We start from the raw sequence: 14,296 nt of genomic DNA on the forward strand, positions 1-14,296 counted from the left end.
AACAGATCTTACCTGTGTCCCGTGGCTCCAGCCGGCAATGCGGAAGGAAAGAGGTTAGCAGGATGTTTACGTCCCGCTCATCTCCGACCCTCCGCTTCTATTGGCTGGCTGCCGCGTGACATCGATGTGACGCCGAACGTCCCTCCCACTCCAGGAAGTGGATGTTCGACACCCACATCGAGGTCGTATGGACGGGTAAGTACGTGTGACGGGGGTTAATCATTTGTGCGGCACATTCAACTAATTGAACGTGCCACAGATACAATGGGGGCGTTGCAAATCGCATACGCTATCATATGCGAAATTGCAACGTGTAAAGCAGGCTTAAGCGTACTCAGGAGAAATTGCACAACAAATTGTATGGTGCATTTTTTTCTGTTACTCTTGTAAAAATAAAAAAAATGGTCTAAAACAACATTTATGTGGGAAAATGTGATTTGTATTTTATTGTCAAGGCTCAATGTCATAAAATTCTGTGGAGCACCTGGGGACTCAAGGTGCTCACCACACATCTAGATAAATTACTTGAGGGTTTCCAAAATGGGGTCACCTGTGGGGGGGGTTCCACTGTTCAGGCACCTAAAGAGATGTCCAAATGCAACATAGCATTCTCTATCAATTGTAGCCAATTTTGCATTCCAAAAGTCAAATGGCACTCCTTCCCTTTGAAGCCCTGTTGTGTGTCAAAACAGTAGTTTTTCACCACATATGGGGTATTGTCGTAGAAAGGAGAAATTGCACAACAAATTGCATGATACATTTTCTCCCGCTACAATTGTGAATATGAAAAAATTGGGACTAAAGCAATATTTTTGTGGAATAAGGATAAAGTAAAGTTTTCATTTTTTCTTTACACATTGCTTTCATTCCTGTAAAGCAGCTAAAGGGTTAATAACATTTTTGAATGTGATGAGAACTTTGAGGGGTGCAATTTATAAAATCGTGTAACTTTTGGGTATCTTGTGGCCCCTCAAAGACACTTCAAATGTGATGTAGTCCCTAAAAAAAATTCGGTTTTGTATATTTAGTTGGAAAAAATGAGAAATTGCTGAAGAACTTTTAACCTTTCTAACTAAAACAAATTATATTTCAAATATGATGCTGATATAAAGTAGACATGTGGCAAATGTTATTTTTTAGCTATTTGGTGTGACATAACGCTCTGGCTTAAGGGCACAAAAGTGGAAAATTTTAAAGTTGAGTAATTTTCAACATTTTTGACAAAATTTCAATATTTTCACAAATAAACTTTAAAAAATTCAACCTATGTTTACCACTAACATGAAGTACAATGTGTCACGAAAAACAATCTCAGAATCACTGGGATCCGTTGAAGTGTTCCAGAGATATTACCACATGATGTGAAACTGGTCAGAATTGTACATTTTGGCTCTGTCAGAAAGGTGAAAACAGGCTTTGTCGGTAAGGGGTTAAGATTATTTCTATAAGATGTTCTTATTGTGACTAAGGAAAAAAAATGTGTAGAAGTCACGAAACAAAGCTTTTTAGCGACTTCAACTTAAAATTCAGTCACCATCTATATTTAAACAGCTTTACAATTCTGGTACAAACTACAATAAAAAAATTATAGCCTCTTACAAAGCATTTTGGACAGAAATCTGCCAAATGTGTAATTGGGATAAAAACTGTTTATCAATGCCACCAAAGGAAGGGATCATTTCCAAGTATCTCAGTAGGGGGTCCAGTGCAATGTTGAATAATAAGGGTGATAGGGGACAGCCTTGTCTCGTGCCTCTCAGAATGGGAAAGGGAGCTGATTTTATGCCATTGAGTCAAATCGAGGTTTGGGGATTATTATAAACTAGAAGGTGGCCCGATTCTACGCATCGGGTATTCTAGAATTTACGTATTGTGTAGTTGATGTATGATTTTTGTTATATATATATATATATATATATAGAGATGTTGTTGTGTGTAGTTACCAAGTGTTTGTGTAGGCGCTGTACATGTTCTGGGTGTTGTCTGGGTGTGACGGGGGTGAGAGCGGTGTTGTATGTGTGTTGCGTGTGTTGCGTTGTTTGTGGAGCGCTGTGTGTGTAGCGTTGTGTGTGTGTTGCGCGGTTTGTGTGTGTGTGGTGTGTTTTGGGGGGAGGTATGTTTTGTGCAATGTGTGTGTTGTGCGGTATGTGCGTATATTTGTGTGTGCCGCGGTGTTTGTGTGTTGTGTGTGTGTCCAGCGTTGTCTGTGTGTGTGGGTGTCTGTGTAGGGCAGTTGTTTGTGGTTCCCAGTGTGTGTGTGTGTGTGTGTGGTGTGTTGTGCAGTGCGCGCACGTGTGTGTGTGTGTGTGTGTGTGCATCAGCCTCTCTTCTCTCAGCCTACCTCTCCCAGCCTCCCTCCTCCCAGCCTCCCTCAGCATCAGCCTCCCTCTCCCAGCCTCCCCAAGCATCAGCCTCCACCAGCATCAGCCTCTCTCCTTCCAGCCTCCCCCAGCATCAGCCTCCGCCAGCATCAGCCTCTCTCCTTCCAGCCTCCTCCAGCATCAGCCTCCCTCTCCCAGCCTTCCCCAGGATCAGCCTCTCTCCTCCCAGCCTTCCCCAGCATCAGCTTTCCCCTCCCAGCCTCCCTCAGCATCAGCCTTCCCCAGCATCAGCCTCTCTCCTCCCAGCCTCAGCCTCTCTCCTTCCAGCCTCCCCCAGCATCAGCCTCTCTCCTTCCAGCCTCCCTCAGCATCAGCCTCCTCTTCCCAGCCTTCCCCAGGATCAGCCTCTCTCCTCCCAGCCTCCTTCCTCCCAGCCTCCCCCTCCCAGCCTCCCTCAGCATCAGCCTTCCGCTCCCAGTCTCCCCCAGCATCAGCCTCCCCAAGCATCAGCCTCCACCAGCATCAGCCTCTCTCCTTCCAGCCTCCCCCAGCATCAGCCTCTCTCCTTCCAGCCTCCCTCAGCATCAGCCTCCCGTTCCCAGCCTTCCCCAGGATCAGCCTCTCTCCTCCCAGCCTCCTTCCTCCCAGCCTCCCTCAGCATCAGCCTTCCCCTCCCAGTCTCCCCCAGCATCAGCCTCCCCAAGCATCAGCCTCCACCAGCATTAGCCTCTCTCCTTCCAGCCTCCCCCAGCATCAGCCTCCCCAAGCATCAGCCTCCACCAGCATCAGCCTCCCTCGTCCCAGCCTCCCCCAGCATCAGCCTCCCCCAGCATCAGCCTCTCTCCTCCCAGCCTTCCCCATGATCAGCCTCTCTGCTCCCAGCCTCCTCCAGCCGCCGTGCTCCTCTGCCGACACACACACCCGATCGCATCCACTCGCACACACCCGATCGCATCCACTCGCACACACCCGATCGCATCCACTCACACACACCCGATCGCATCCACTCACACACACCCGATCGCATCCACTCACACACACCCGATCGCATCCACTCACACACACCCGATCGCATCCACTCACACACACCCGATCGCATCCACTCACACACACAGACACTGACGATATCGCACTTAGGCGCTCATACTCACAACATCAGGAGATATCACATGCCTCTGGCCATGTGATCCTCCGTCAGGTCCTGAAAGGTCACAACAGCACAGTATCGAGGCCGAGAAGCAAGCGATATCCCAGGATGTTGTGAGTATGTGGATGCGATGTGAGGTGTGTGTGAGGTGTGTGTGAGGTGTGTGTGAGGTGTGTGTGAGAGTGAGTGTGATCTGATGTGTGTGTATGTTTGTGTGTGTGCGTGTGGATCTTCCGCCGCAGCAGGCAGCAGGACCCTGATGCGCTTGTAACCATGCGAGCATGGTTACCAACGTATCCACACCACTCCCGTGCGAGCGGGGGCCGGGGGGGGGGAGGGAGTACAGTACTCACCTCCGTGACAGCGCTTGTAACCATGCGAGCATGGTTACCAACGTATCCACACCACTCCCGTGCGAGCGGGGGCCGGGGAGCGGGGGCCGGGGGGGGGGGGAGGGAGTACAGTACTCACCTCCGTGACAGCCGTGTCAGTTCGGGGAATGCGCGGGGGATGGGGGGGGGGAGAGTACCGTACTCACCTCCGTGACAGCCGTGTCAGTTCGGGAAATGCGCGGGGGAGGGAGGGGGCGGGGCCAGAGCTAGCGTGCATTGCGTGAGGGGGGCGGGGCGTGGCGTGGCCGAATTGCCAATGCCTGCAGGGTGCCGGGGCGAGAGGCCAATCTGTGGGGGGGGCGGAGCATGGGCGAGCGGCTGGCCAATCCGTGTGGGGGCGCAGCCTGGGCAAGCGGCCAATCCGTGTGGGGGGGGCGGGGCCATCGCGAGCCCAGCGGCCAATCAGCTTTGTGTCACCGTAAGGACACAATTTCGGAGCATGACAGACAGACAGATAGACAGACAGACAGACAAAATAAGGCAATTATATATATAGATTGTCCACACAAAGTTGTAGAAGATAAAGCCAAACAATCTATACTTAAGAGTTCATATAAGGTGAGACCATGGTACTCTATCAAAAGCTTTATCAGCATCAAGAATGAGAAATGTATTCAAATCCTGCTTAGCTGTAAGGTAGGTCTCTCTAGAAGCGGGAGTGTTACATATTTTGAAGTCCTTATATGATTGAGTGAGCCAGTCCAAGAGAGACTGCAGGGAGGCCAACAGTTTCTTTTTCTTCTGGCAAACATAAGAGATAATGTGTCCCCTGAGCAGTGTCTTGGTAGTGACCCAAAATAGGTTAATATAATCCAGATGTTTTAGGTTGTCCTCCATGAAGGTCTCCCACCAACCGGTCAGGTTGCACTTGAAATCAACAAAGGTGTAAAGATAAGAAGGAAAGCGCCAACAAAAAGATACGGTTTTACTGGTAGGAATTTTCAAAGTTAGCAGAACTGGTAAGTGATCCGAGATGACAGAAAGGAGAATACCACTTTCAGAGAAGAAAGAAGAGGGGCAGAAGTTAACCAATAGTCAATACGAGTATGAACGTTATGAACTCTTGAGTAGAAGGTGTACTCTCTCTCCGTGAGGTGACAGGATCTCCAAGTACCAACTAGGTCGAGTCTATCCAGAAGAATTGCTCCAGTGGAGGGATGAGATGCAGGCATAGGTGTGGATCAATCAATAAATGAGTCAAGAAGAGCATATGATTCTCCACTGAGCAGTATGTTAGTGGAATGCCAACCATGAACCACTTCCAGAAGTTTGGAGAAGAAGGAAGAGTTAGTAGTATTAGATGCATAAACATTAATGAGGCAATATTCTCGCTGTTCAATAAGAACACAGGTTTTCAATGTAGCACTACCCATAGACGAGCAGGATATAGGAGGGCAAAACAGATATCCTTGTCATGTAGCAGCTTGCAGACAGATGAAAAGGCACACCGCTTGGTAGCCACTGAAGCGGAGAAGTCCTGGGACAGGAGAAGAGAATGACCCTCGTACTGCAGTGATGATAAGGCATGGATTGCCTGGAGCAACTGCATTTTGTCCAGGTAATTGAGCAGTTTAAAGATGACAGGATGTGAGCGAGCCGCTGAGCCAGAACGTTCGGGCCCCACTCTGTGAGCTCTCTCCACCACCATGGAACCAGGAAGATCAGGTAAGTTAAGCGCCTCCGGGAGCCATGAAGAAGTAAGATGATGAAGGTCCTTCACCGACTCTGGGACGCCAATGAGCCAAGGATTGTTACGACGACTTTGATTTTCCAAGTCATCAATTTTCTCAAGAAGCTGCCCCAACTTTTGAACATTATTCTCCAATTGAGCAGGATAAGACTGCAGGTTGTCCTCCAAATCAGAGATACGCTGCTCAGACACCAAAATTTTGTTGGTGTGGTCAGTCAGCTGAGAAATGATTAACTCCAAGTAAGATTGAAATGCCTGGAGTCTAGAATCAATCGCCGGCATGAGCATCGCCATGATAGATGTGGCAATGGACTGCAGAGATTCCTCTGACATGATGAGATTAGAGTCGGTTACTTTGGGAGGGGATCTAGAAACTTGATCCCTAGTTTTAATAGATTTGGAGCTGCCAGAGTTCACGTATTTATCCATGAGGGTATAGAACGGCTACCTTGAAAGTATAGAGTCACCAGGTATGTACGTAGAAGAAAGGGGGGTCTCCACAGCTGGAGCTCAATCAGGAAGGCTTACATAGCCAGGACAGAGAACTGAGGCACCAGGAGTGGTCAGGGAAAACTTAATCCAGGATGCACCTTAAGAGGCGAGTTGACAGTAGAGATGAAGACCAGGCAACAGATGGGTAGAGAAATGTTCCGATTTTGACCGGGGTCAATAACAATATGGAAGGCGACCCCAGATGAAGTAAGGCTTTATCCGTTATATATCCAGGCAAATATGTCCAGGCACCGTATAAAAAGCAGTAATCACTGCCTAGAATTTGACTTCCGGAGATCTCTAACTCATCTCCCACATATGGACTTAGTGAGAACCCTTATGGTTTTGCATGTGGGAATGTAAAAAAAACCCCTGAAGATTTGCTGTAATACTTCTTCGTGTCCACAAGATGGCAGCGCTGGCACCAAATAGGAACAGCTTCCCTAGGTTATGCTTTTTACTATGGTGGACAGCAGATGGCAGCAGCACTGCTGGAAGATTGAGCTTAATTAAATATGTCTAGTGGAGGGTTAATTTCCCAAGTCCTGTGTCTTCGGTATAGATAGGAAGCTTCCCAATGTTTACCTTGCATGCTGGGACTTAAGCTTTCTAGATGAAATGTGGAGATGTGCAGGAGGGAGTGGGGCTTAAAGCACCCTATGTGGGGCTCTGGCTGCCAGTCTGAAGCAGGAGCCACAGTCAGCAAGACAGTTACTTCTGGAGTGCGCACACGCTGACTTCCTGGTGTGCAGAGAGCAGTGGTACCTCAGGATGGCAGCATCCAGCTCTCACCTCCTTCAGCCCATGCTACAGAATGTGTCTCCCGGCCTAGTCTGAGTCAGGCACAAGGCCCCGATTGTGGCTGCCACTCGGGACACGAGCACAGGTACATGCTTACCCATCTCCTCTGGGAGGCCTCTGATCCTGGAGTTAAAGATGGCAGCGGTTGTGGGTTCCCTCAGCTCCTGCCTCAACTTTGTCAATCTCACCCTGGGTAGCAGGCACCGCAGGCGATAAGGAGGCGATGTGCGGTGATCCTGCCAGGTGTATATGGCAGTGGTCTCTGGGGCACAGCACAGCCAGGTAAATTGATCTTGGCTGCCAATGCTGCAGGCCTCAGCTAGGCCTCTGGGTGCAGATTGGGATTCGGCAGTTAAATTACGTCATACCCAGTGCAGATTCTGGGGAAGATGGTTTTCCCCCCTGGGTGCACTGACAATCCGTGGGTATTAGGGTGTCAGAGAGAGCTCCGCAGTAGCTGGATGGAATGAATGGGCTCTGCTTGTGATGGATCTCCCTCATGCACGTACTCCCCTGTCGGCTGCCATCTTGGATCTCTCGTACACTTACTATTAGTGTATGTTAAAATAAAGATAAAGAAGCCAAGCCCTTCAAGACAACTTTTTAGTGTTGTATAAGTTATTAAGAGATATCAAGTTAGATGTCAATGTACACTTGCCGAGCCGTGATTTTCCAGTGCTCTGTTGACCTTTGTTAGATCCGGACCTTCAACATCATCCAATTGTCCAGTATCATCCATCGTTAAAATGCTAATAATATTAAATCTATTAGTGCATAACATACACTGAAAGAAGCTATGAAGCGAAGGTTTGCACCTGATTGGTATAGCATCTACACTGAAAAAAATAAACAAAAAACCTAGTTGTATATTTTGCTGAAAAGATGGCATTTTCCAATGCAGGGGGTACACGGATTAAAGCAGCACCAGGGTCATCGTACATTAGGAGACCCAGTGCTAGAAATAACATATAATTGTTAGGGCAGTAGCATTAATTATTCACTAGGGATGTTATTTTGTTGCCAAAATAGCATCTCAGTGCTATTCATGACATGAATTGCATACTGCAGCAAAGTTTAATCTGTTGAAAAGATAATATATGGTAAATTAAACATTAACTACATTCCAAAATGATTTAGCAAACCTCAGATGTGCTGCAGTAGGACCCCTTGTCACCGTCACCAGTAGGACAAATTGCATCCATACGCACAAGCCTTTGATGTTTAAACTTCTGACAGCTGGATATTTGCTCTGCGGATTCTAGATAGTCTTTTCCCATCTATCAGAGAAATGCAGAGAATAAGAAATATTTCAGCTAAATCTTATCATTTAACTACTTAATGCACAGCAACTTGTATAAAATCCAGAATTTAGTTACATGTTATGATTATTGAAAAAGGAGACTGCTTCAGTTCACGCTTCCCCACTGGAGCTAATTATCATTCAAATTAGAAAGCTGGGTTATACAATTACATTGTTTCCAACAGTGCACCTCCTGAATAAAACTGGAAGCCTTAACATGAATCTTCTCTATATAGTCACTCAAATTGCTCTCTAAAACCCAGAGCAGTTGTGATGCTAGTCACTACTTACAGTATGGGTAGAGTAGTCAGACAAGCCAGGGTCAGGTAACAGGAGAACACGTCAGGATACAGGGAGTAAACAGAACCGCAGTTAACTCACAGGTCGAGGGTCAGAATTCCAGGAAAGTACGTATAGATTCAGGTAGCAGACAGATGAGGTCAGGGAGTGGCCAAAGGTCCAAAACCAGGAGGTAACGACAAAAACAGGGAGCAGGCAGAGACGTGGTCAGATAACGGTCAAGAAACTCAGATCAGAACAAGTACAACAAAAGTCAAGAGCGCAACTACAGAACCAGGAAGTATGACTGGCGAAGTTCTGGGAGAGCATGCACAGTAATGAAACAGAGCAATTACCAGGAAGGTGGAATACCTGACCAATCAGAACCTACCAGAACATGGATGGAATCCTGGGCTGTGAAACAACCTGCCAGTCAGTACTCAGAGAAACACAGCAGATCATCTCCAAATATGCAAAATGCTCTGCACAAAGGAATAACGTCACTGCCGGCTCTGTAGTGCAGCAGAGCATCACCTGGGTGCAAGATGCTCCGCACAGAGGAATCATGACAGCAGTGACACTTACTGTCTCCCATCCAGAAAAAAAAACTAGACAAGAATACATCAGTATGTGGCCATGAGCATCTAGTACCTACAAGCCAAAAAATACACTTATAAAAATATATTTTTATTAGACATGCATTAAAAATATATAAAAAATGGCACCAAAGAAATATACTGTCTCTATATAGGAAGAGTCTGATGTAAATTTCTCCAATGTTGCATATATAGGACACAAAAATGGGCAATTGGGTCAAAAGGTGTTACTCAATAGGTACACAACACCAATCTAAGAAATTACCAGCACACGTTAGATGTTCAGGGACATAGAAAATGGTAAATGTACAAGTGCTAATAGAAATGATTATGCTTCTGACCGGGTAGATGAGGCTTGGGAGGACAAACATGAGAAAAATACTTTCCCTAATCTGTTTTGTCACATACTGCTGCCAAGCCGTGGAGATTGGTACCCTAATACAGACATTCGATATTGCACTTCCGCTCATACGTTGACTGTCCCTCTATACTTTCCGTATTAAACACCTATTCTTTTAATAGAGGGTCTGACCAAAAAGAAAAATGAATATACAAAAATGGTCAAAAAGGTGCAATCATGCAAAGACAGCATAGATGGATAAAGGTAACTCATGTATTTAGAGATTCCCAGATGTGTTTCCTCTTACAGTCAATAAGCCAAACAAGTGGAGTGCACACTAGCAATGAGCACCATTTCTCTTCTACTGCAGTGAACTAAGTCCACACAATTAGGAGCTGATACATCAAGAATGACGTTGTTCATGGCAGCTTTGATGAGGGGATTCACTTGAGTCAGTTGCTCCTGATTTATGAAAAGGCGTATGCCTCTTCATGAATCGGGACCGCCAGACGAGTAGCATGCATCTCAGTGTGCCTTCAACAAAAATCCTACTCCAGCCCCTGAGTAAGATTTGTGGCATAGCAAACTTCACCACTAGACGTCACCATCCCACTCCAGCACTACCCATTTTATCAGAGGTGGGCGATTATGGCATATAAACATCATGACACATAATTTTAGTGCAGTCTCGGGTTACCCCAAAATTATGTGACTTTCATAGCTTTTTACACCAGCTAACACAGTAAACTGGAATGGACTAGTAAAAAGAGAGCCGGCCAAAGGAGAAGGTAACAAGGTCCACTGCTGGAGCCAGAACAGGCAACTATGATTCAATGACCCAACTTCCATAAACTATTGTGTAATGCTTGGTTTGCCCCTTTTTTTACGTTGAAACTTAATGTCTCTACTCATCTTTTTTTGCTTGTTTTGTTCTTAAACTGTTTATTGAATTTTTCTCATGAAAGTGTAACCGTTACAGTTGCCTGCCTCTCCTTGAGTAAAACCTGTTTAAATTTAACTCTATGTTTCACTCTCTGAGCCATGCTCATGTGGGGTGTGGTGTTTGGGAACAAAGGTCCAGCCATGGGCGGCACGGTGGCTCAGTGGTTAGCTCTGCAGTCCTGCAGCGCTGGAATCCTGGGTTCAAATCACATCAAGGACAACATCTGCCAGGAGTTTGTATGTTCTCTCCATGTGTGGGTTTCCTCTGGGTTCTCTGGTTTCCTCCCACACTCCAAAGACATACTGATAGGGACTTTAGATTGTTAGCCCCAATAGGGACAGTGTTGATCATGTATGTAAAGCACTGTGGAATTAATAGCGCTATATAAGTGAATAAATATTATTATCTATAAAAAAAACTGACCCTCTTCCAAATTTGCATGACCAAATCTGATCTTACCATCCATATCTGTAGGTGTGCCTCCAAACTTCGAACCTGCTGTTTGAGTTCCGAGTTAGACTCAGTAAGATTCATAACCTGTTCTCTTAGTGAATCCTTCTCATTCAAAAACTGGGAAATCTCAGCATGAACCATATCTCTAGCCCTGTATGCCTGCAAATGAAAGAGTACAAAAAAATGTGCTAAAAGAACCAAACAAGTCACATTAGTAGTTGTTCCAAAGTTGAAGCAAATATAGTATGAGAATGACATGCAAACTTACAATGTGAATGGTATTAATTCTTTACTGCTGTTTTTTATTCAAAAGTCAGATAACTTAGTAGAGTAGCTTTTTTAACACTTTAGTACCTGGTCACGCTCCTTCTGAAGTTCAGACACTTGATCATGGAATGCTTCTGTCTTTTTCTTCAAGATGTCATAATTATCCTGTAAATTTCGACAGTTTTGTAGCATTGTCTCTTTTTCCTCTTTCCACTAAAAAAATACAATATCCATGATATTATCACTTGGACAAGACAGTAGTGAAGTAGTGAAGTTTTTCTCAATATTATGAGAGCACTATCGTGATCTAGGAAGAAAATGGATAATGTTGTTGCAGAACTATCATGTACAATAATATGAAAAAGTAAGGGCACCCAATGTAAAATTTTGTTATTCCTATCTTCTTACTTGAGCTCATAATTACCGTATTTCTGATTTTCAGACTATCAGTGTATAAGTAAAGTTGATGGTTAGATAAAAAGCAATAACAAATTGACTTAAAGGTAAAAACATTCAGATATTCTCTTTCTTTCCGTGGAAAAGGTAAATATAGATACACATTTATCATTATCATACAACACATGAGGTTCAAATAATGAAAACATTGTAATAGATAAGAGAATATTTTAGAGACACACAAGGCCTCATTCACAATTACACATAAATATCTATAAACCTGGGGGAAGAGGGGTAGAGAAGGCTCCAAAACACAAAAGGAGTATTTTAAAAATTGTTTCTTTACACTTTTTCTACTTTCTTTGTTTCCCCGAAAATAGGACAGGGGCTTATATTATTTTTTGATCCAAAAGATGAATTATCTTATAATTATTTTCAGGGGATTTTTTGTCCATAAACAAAAATTTACATCTATACTGTAACCTGACCAATAAAAAAACCCAATATTTATTCTAATATAATCATGTTATCACATTCTGGAGCATCATCAAAACTTTCCAACATTGATGCCATCATGAATTTCTTGAGAACCTATTTCCTTTTTCAATATACAAGAATCTACCAGTATTCATGAACAAAAATCAAAAAGTGTCCAGGCAACTACCAGAAAACAAGTAAAAAAGACCTATTCACAAATGATATATAGCCTTGAATAAATTGTAAACTGTATGAACTTTACTGAACTGTAACTAGGGATTTTTTTTGGGGTAGGGCTTATATTTGAAGCTTAGTCCTAAAATCTTGAAAAATGGTACTAGGTGTCATGATTCGCCTCCCTATCCACATGGCTAGGGGGCGGAGCCTTCTCTCAGGCCTCACTTCCGGCCCCTGGATGCCTTAAAAGCTGACACTTCCAGTGAACCAGCGCCGGCTATAAGCTTAGCTCTGCTTTGCCTGTGATTGCTGGTCCTGTGAGTGATATCCTGATCTGTCTGTTCCTGTGCCCCCGTGCCCTTGTCTGTGTTCTGTCCCCTGGTCGTCCCTCCTGTCCTGTGTCCCCCCTCCTATTCCCCACTCTGTTGCTTCCTCCGGTACTGACCTTAGCCTGACTTTGACTTCGCTTCTGCTTGCTCCTCCGGTCCTGCTCTGCCCGTACGGTGTTTGACCCAGCCTGTCTGACTGTTCCTTGCATGCTCTGCAGCTCTGCTTCTCAGCTGTGCTGATTAGGCAGTGCATGAGAACGCTGTGCATTTCCTTCCTGGTTCTCATTGCTCTGTGTAGTGTCGTCTGCTGCAGAGCTCTGGCTCCCCCTGGTGGTAGCATTATACTAGGGCTTATTTTTGGAGTAGGTCTTATTTTCATTGAAACAGGGTATTTCCTTATTTTGACATGTATACTGTGTGTTTGGTGATAATAGTCAATAATAATAATAATAATAATAATAATAATAATAATTTTTATTTCTATTGTGCCAATAGATTTCATATGACTTTGAAATTCAGAGGGGACATGTACAGACAATATGAGACATCACAGAATAACACAATTCAACAGCTACAAGAGGAGTGAGGGCCCTGCTCACAAGTTTACTATCTATGAGAAATATACTGACCAAAACAGGGAGATATGACTCCACCAGAAGTTTACATACAATATCTAAAAAGACACATATGCATGTTTTTCTCACTATCTGACATGAAATCAGAATAAACCTTCCCTGTTTTAGGTCAATAAGGAACCAAAATGATTTATATTTGCCAAATTCCAGAATAATGAGAGCGAGAGAGAGAGAGAGAAAACATTTTAAGGCATTTTTATTACTTTCTGTAAAGTCGAAAGTTTACATGCAAATAGAGTACTGTGCATTTAAACAATATGGGACAGCCCATATGATGATGTCATGTCTTTGTGGATATCTTTTAATGCACACCTGAAACATACTGCTTCTTTGTGTAGTATCATGGGAAAGTTAAAAGAAATCAGCCAAGATGTCAGGAGGAGACTTGTGGACTTGCACAAGTCTGGTTCATCTTTGGGTGCAATTTCCAGATACCTGAAGGTGCGTCGTTCATCTTTACAAACAATTATATGCATCATGAGGAAAGAAGATTATGTGGCAATACAGAAGCAACATCTCATGACATCAGCCAGTAACTTAAAGTTTGGTTGGAAATTGGTCTTCCAAATGGATAATGACCCAAAGCATACTGCCAAACTGGTTACAAAATGGCTTAGTCAATGTTTTGGAGTGGCCATCATAAAGCCTCAATCCTATTGAAAATGTATAGGCAAAGCTGAACAGGCAGGTGCGAGCAAGGTGACCTACAAACCTGGCTCAGTTACACCAGCTCTGTCAGGAGGAATGGGCCCAAATTACTACCAAGTATTGTGAGAAGCTTGTGGAAGGATATCCAAAACGTTTGACCCAAGTCATACAGTTTAAGGGTAATGGCCCAAAATACTAATGTAATGTATGAAAACTTTTGACTTTGCAGAAAATAATAAAAATGCCTTAAAACTCTCTCTCTCTCTCTTTCTCTCTCTCTCATTATTCTGGCATTTGGCAAATATAAATAGTTTTGGTTTCTAATTGACCTAAAATAGTAAAGGTTTATTCTGATTCCAGGTCAGACAGTGAGAAAAACATGCAGATGTGTCTTTTTTAGATAGTGTATGTAAACGCCTGGTTTCAACTGTGTCTATGAAATGGATTTAAAAAACACCAACAAACAATAGCTTTAGTTCTATTGAGTGCTAGATCATCTACAAGCATTGAGTGCTGTCAAGTTTAGCATGTTCCGTCCATGAGTGGAAAATCGATTTAATTGAAAGTGCTAAACCCCCCCAGAATATGTGATGCAACATTCATGTAAGTATCT

At 44.1% G+C, this 14,296-nt stretch overlaps 1 protein-coding gene across 1 annotated transcript in view; it reads right to left on the reverse strand.

The window, feature by feature from the left end:
- CARD14 (caspase recruitment domain family member 14) overlaps nt 1–14,296 on the reverse strand; it is a 123,131-nt gene that overhangs the window by 75,785 nt on the left and 33,050 nt on the right. Inside the window, exons 7-9 of the mRNA XM_075349695.1 lie at nt 11,109–11,234; nt 10,761–10,913; nt 7,986–8,120 (exon numbers count right to left, since the gene is read on the reverse strand). Coding sequence (XP_075205810.1) covers nt 7,986–8,120; nt 10,761–10,913; nt 11,109–11,234 — 414 coding nt within the window. The remainder of the gene's footprint in view (nt 1–7,985; nt 8,121–10,760; nt 10,914–11,108; nt 11,235–14,296) is intronic.

The sequence above is a fragment of the Anomaloglossus baeobatrachus genome, chromosome 5, assembly GCF_048569485.1.
Source record: "Anomaloglossus baeobatrachus isolate aAnoBae1 chromosome 5, aAnoBae1.hap1, whole genome shotgun sequence".
Classification (NCBI taxonomy): Eukaryota; Metazoa; Chordata; class Amphibia; order Anura; family Aromobatidae; genus Anomaloglossus; species Anomaloglossus baeobatrachus.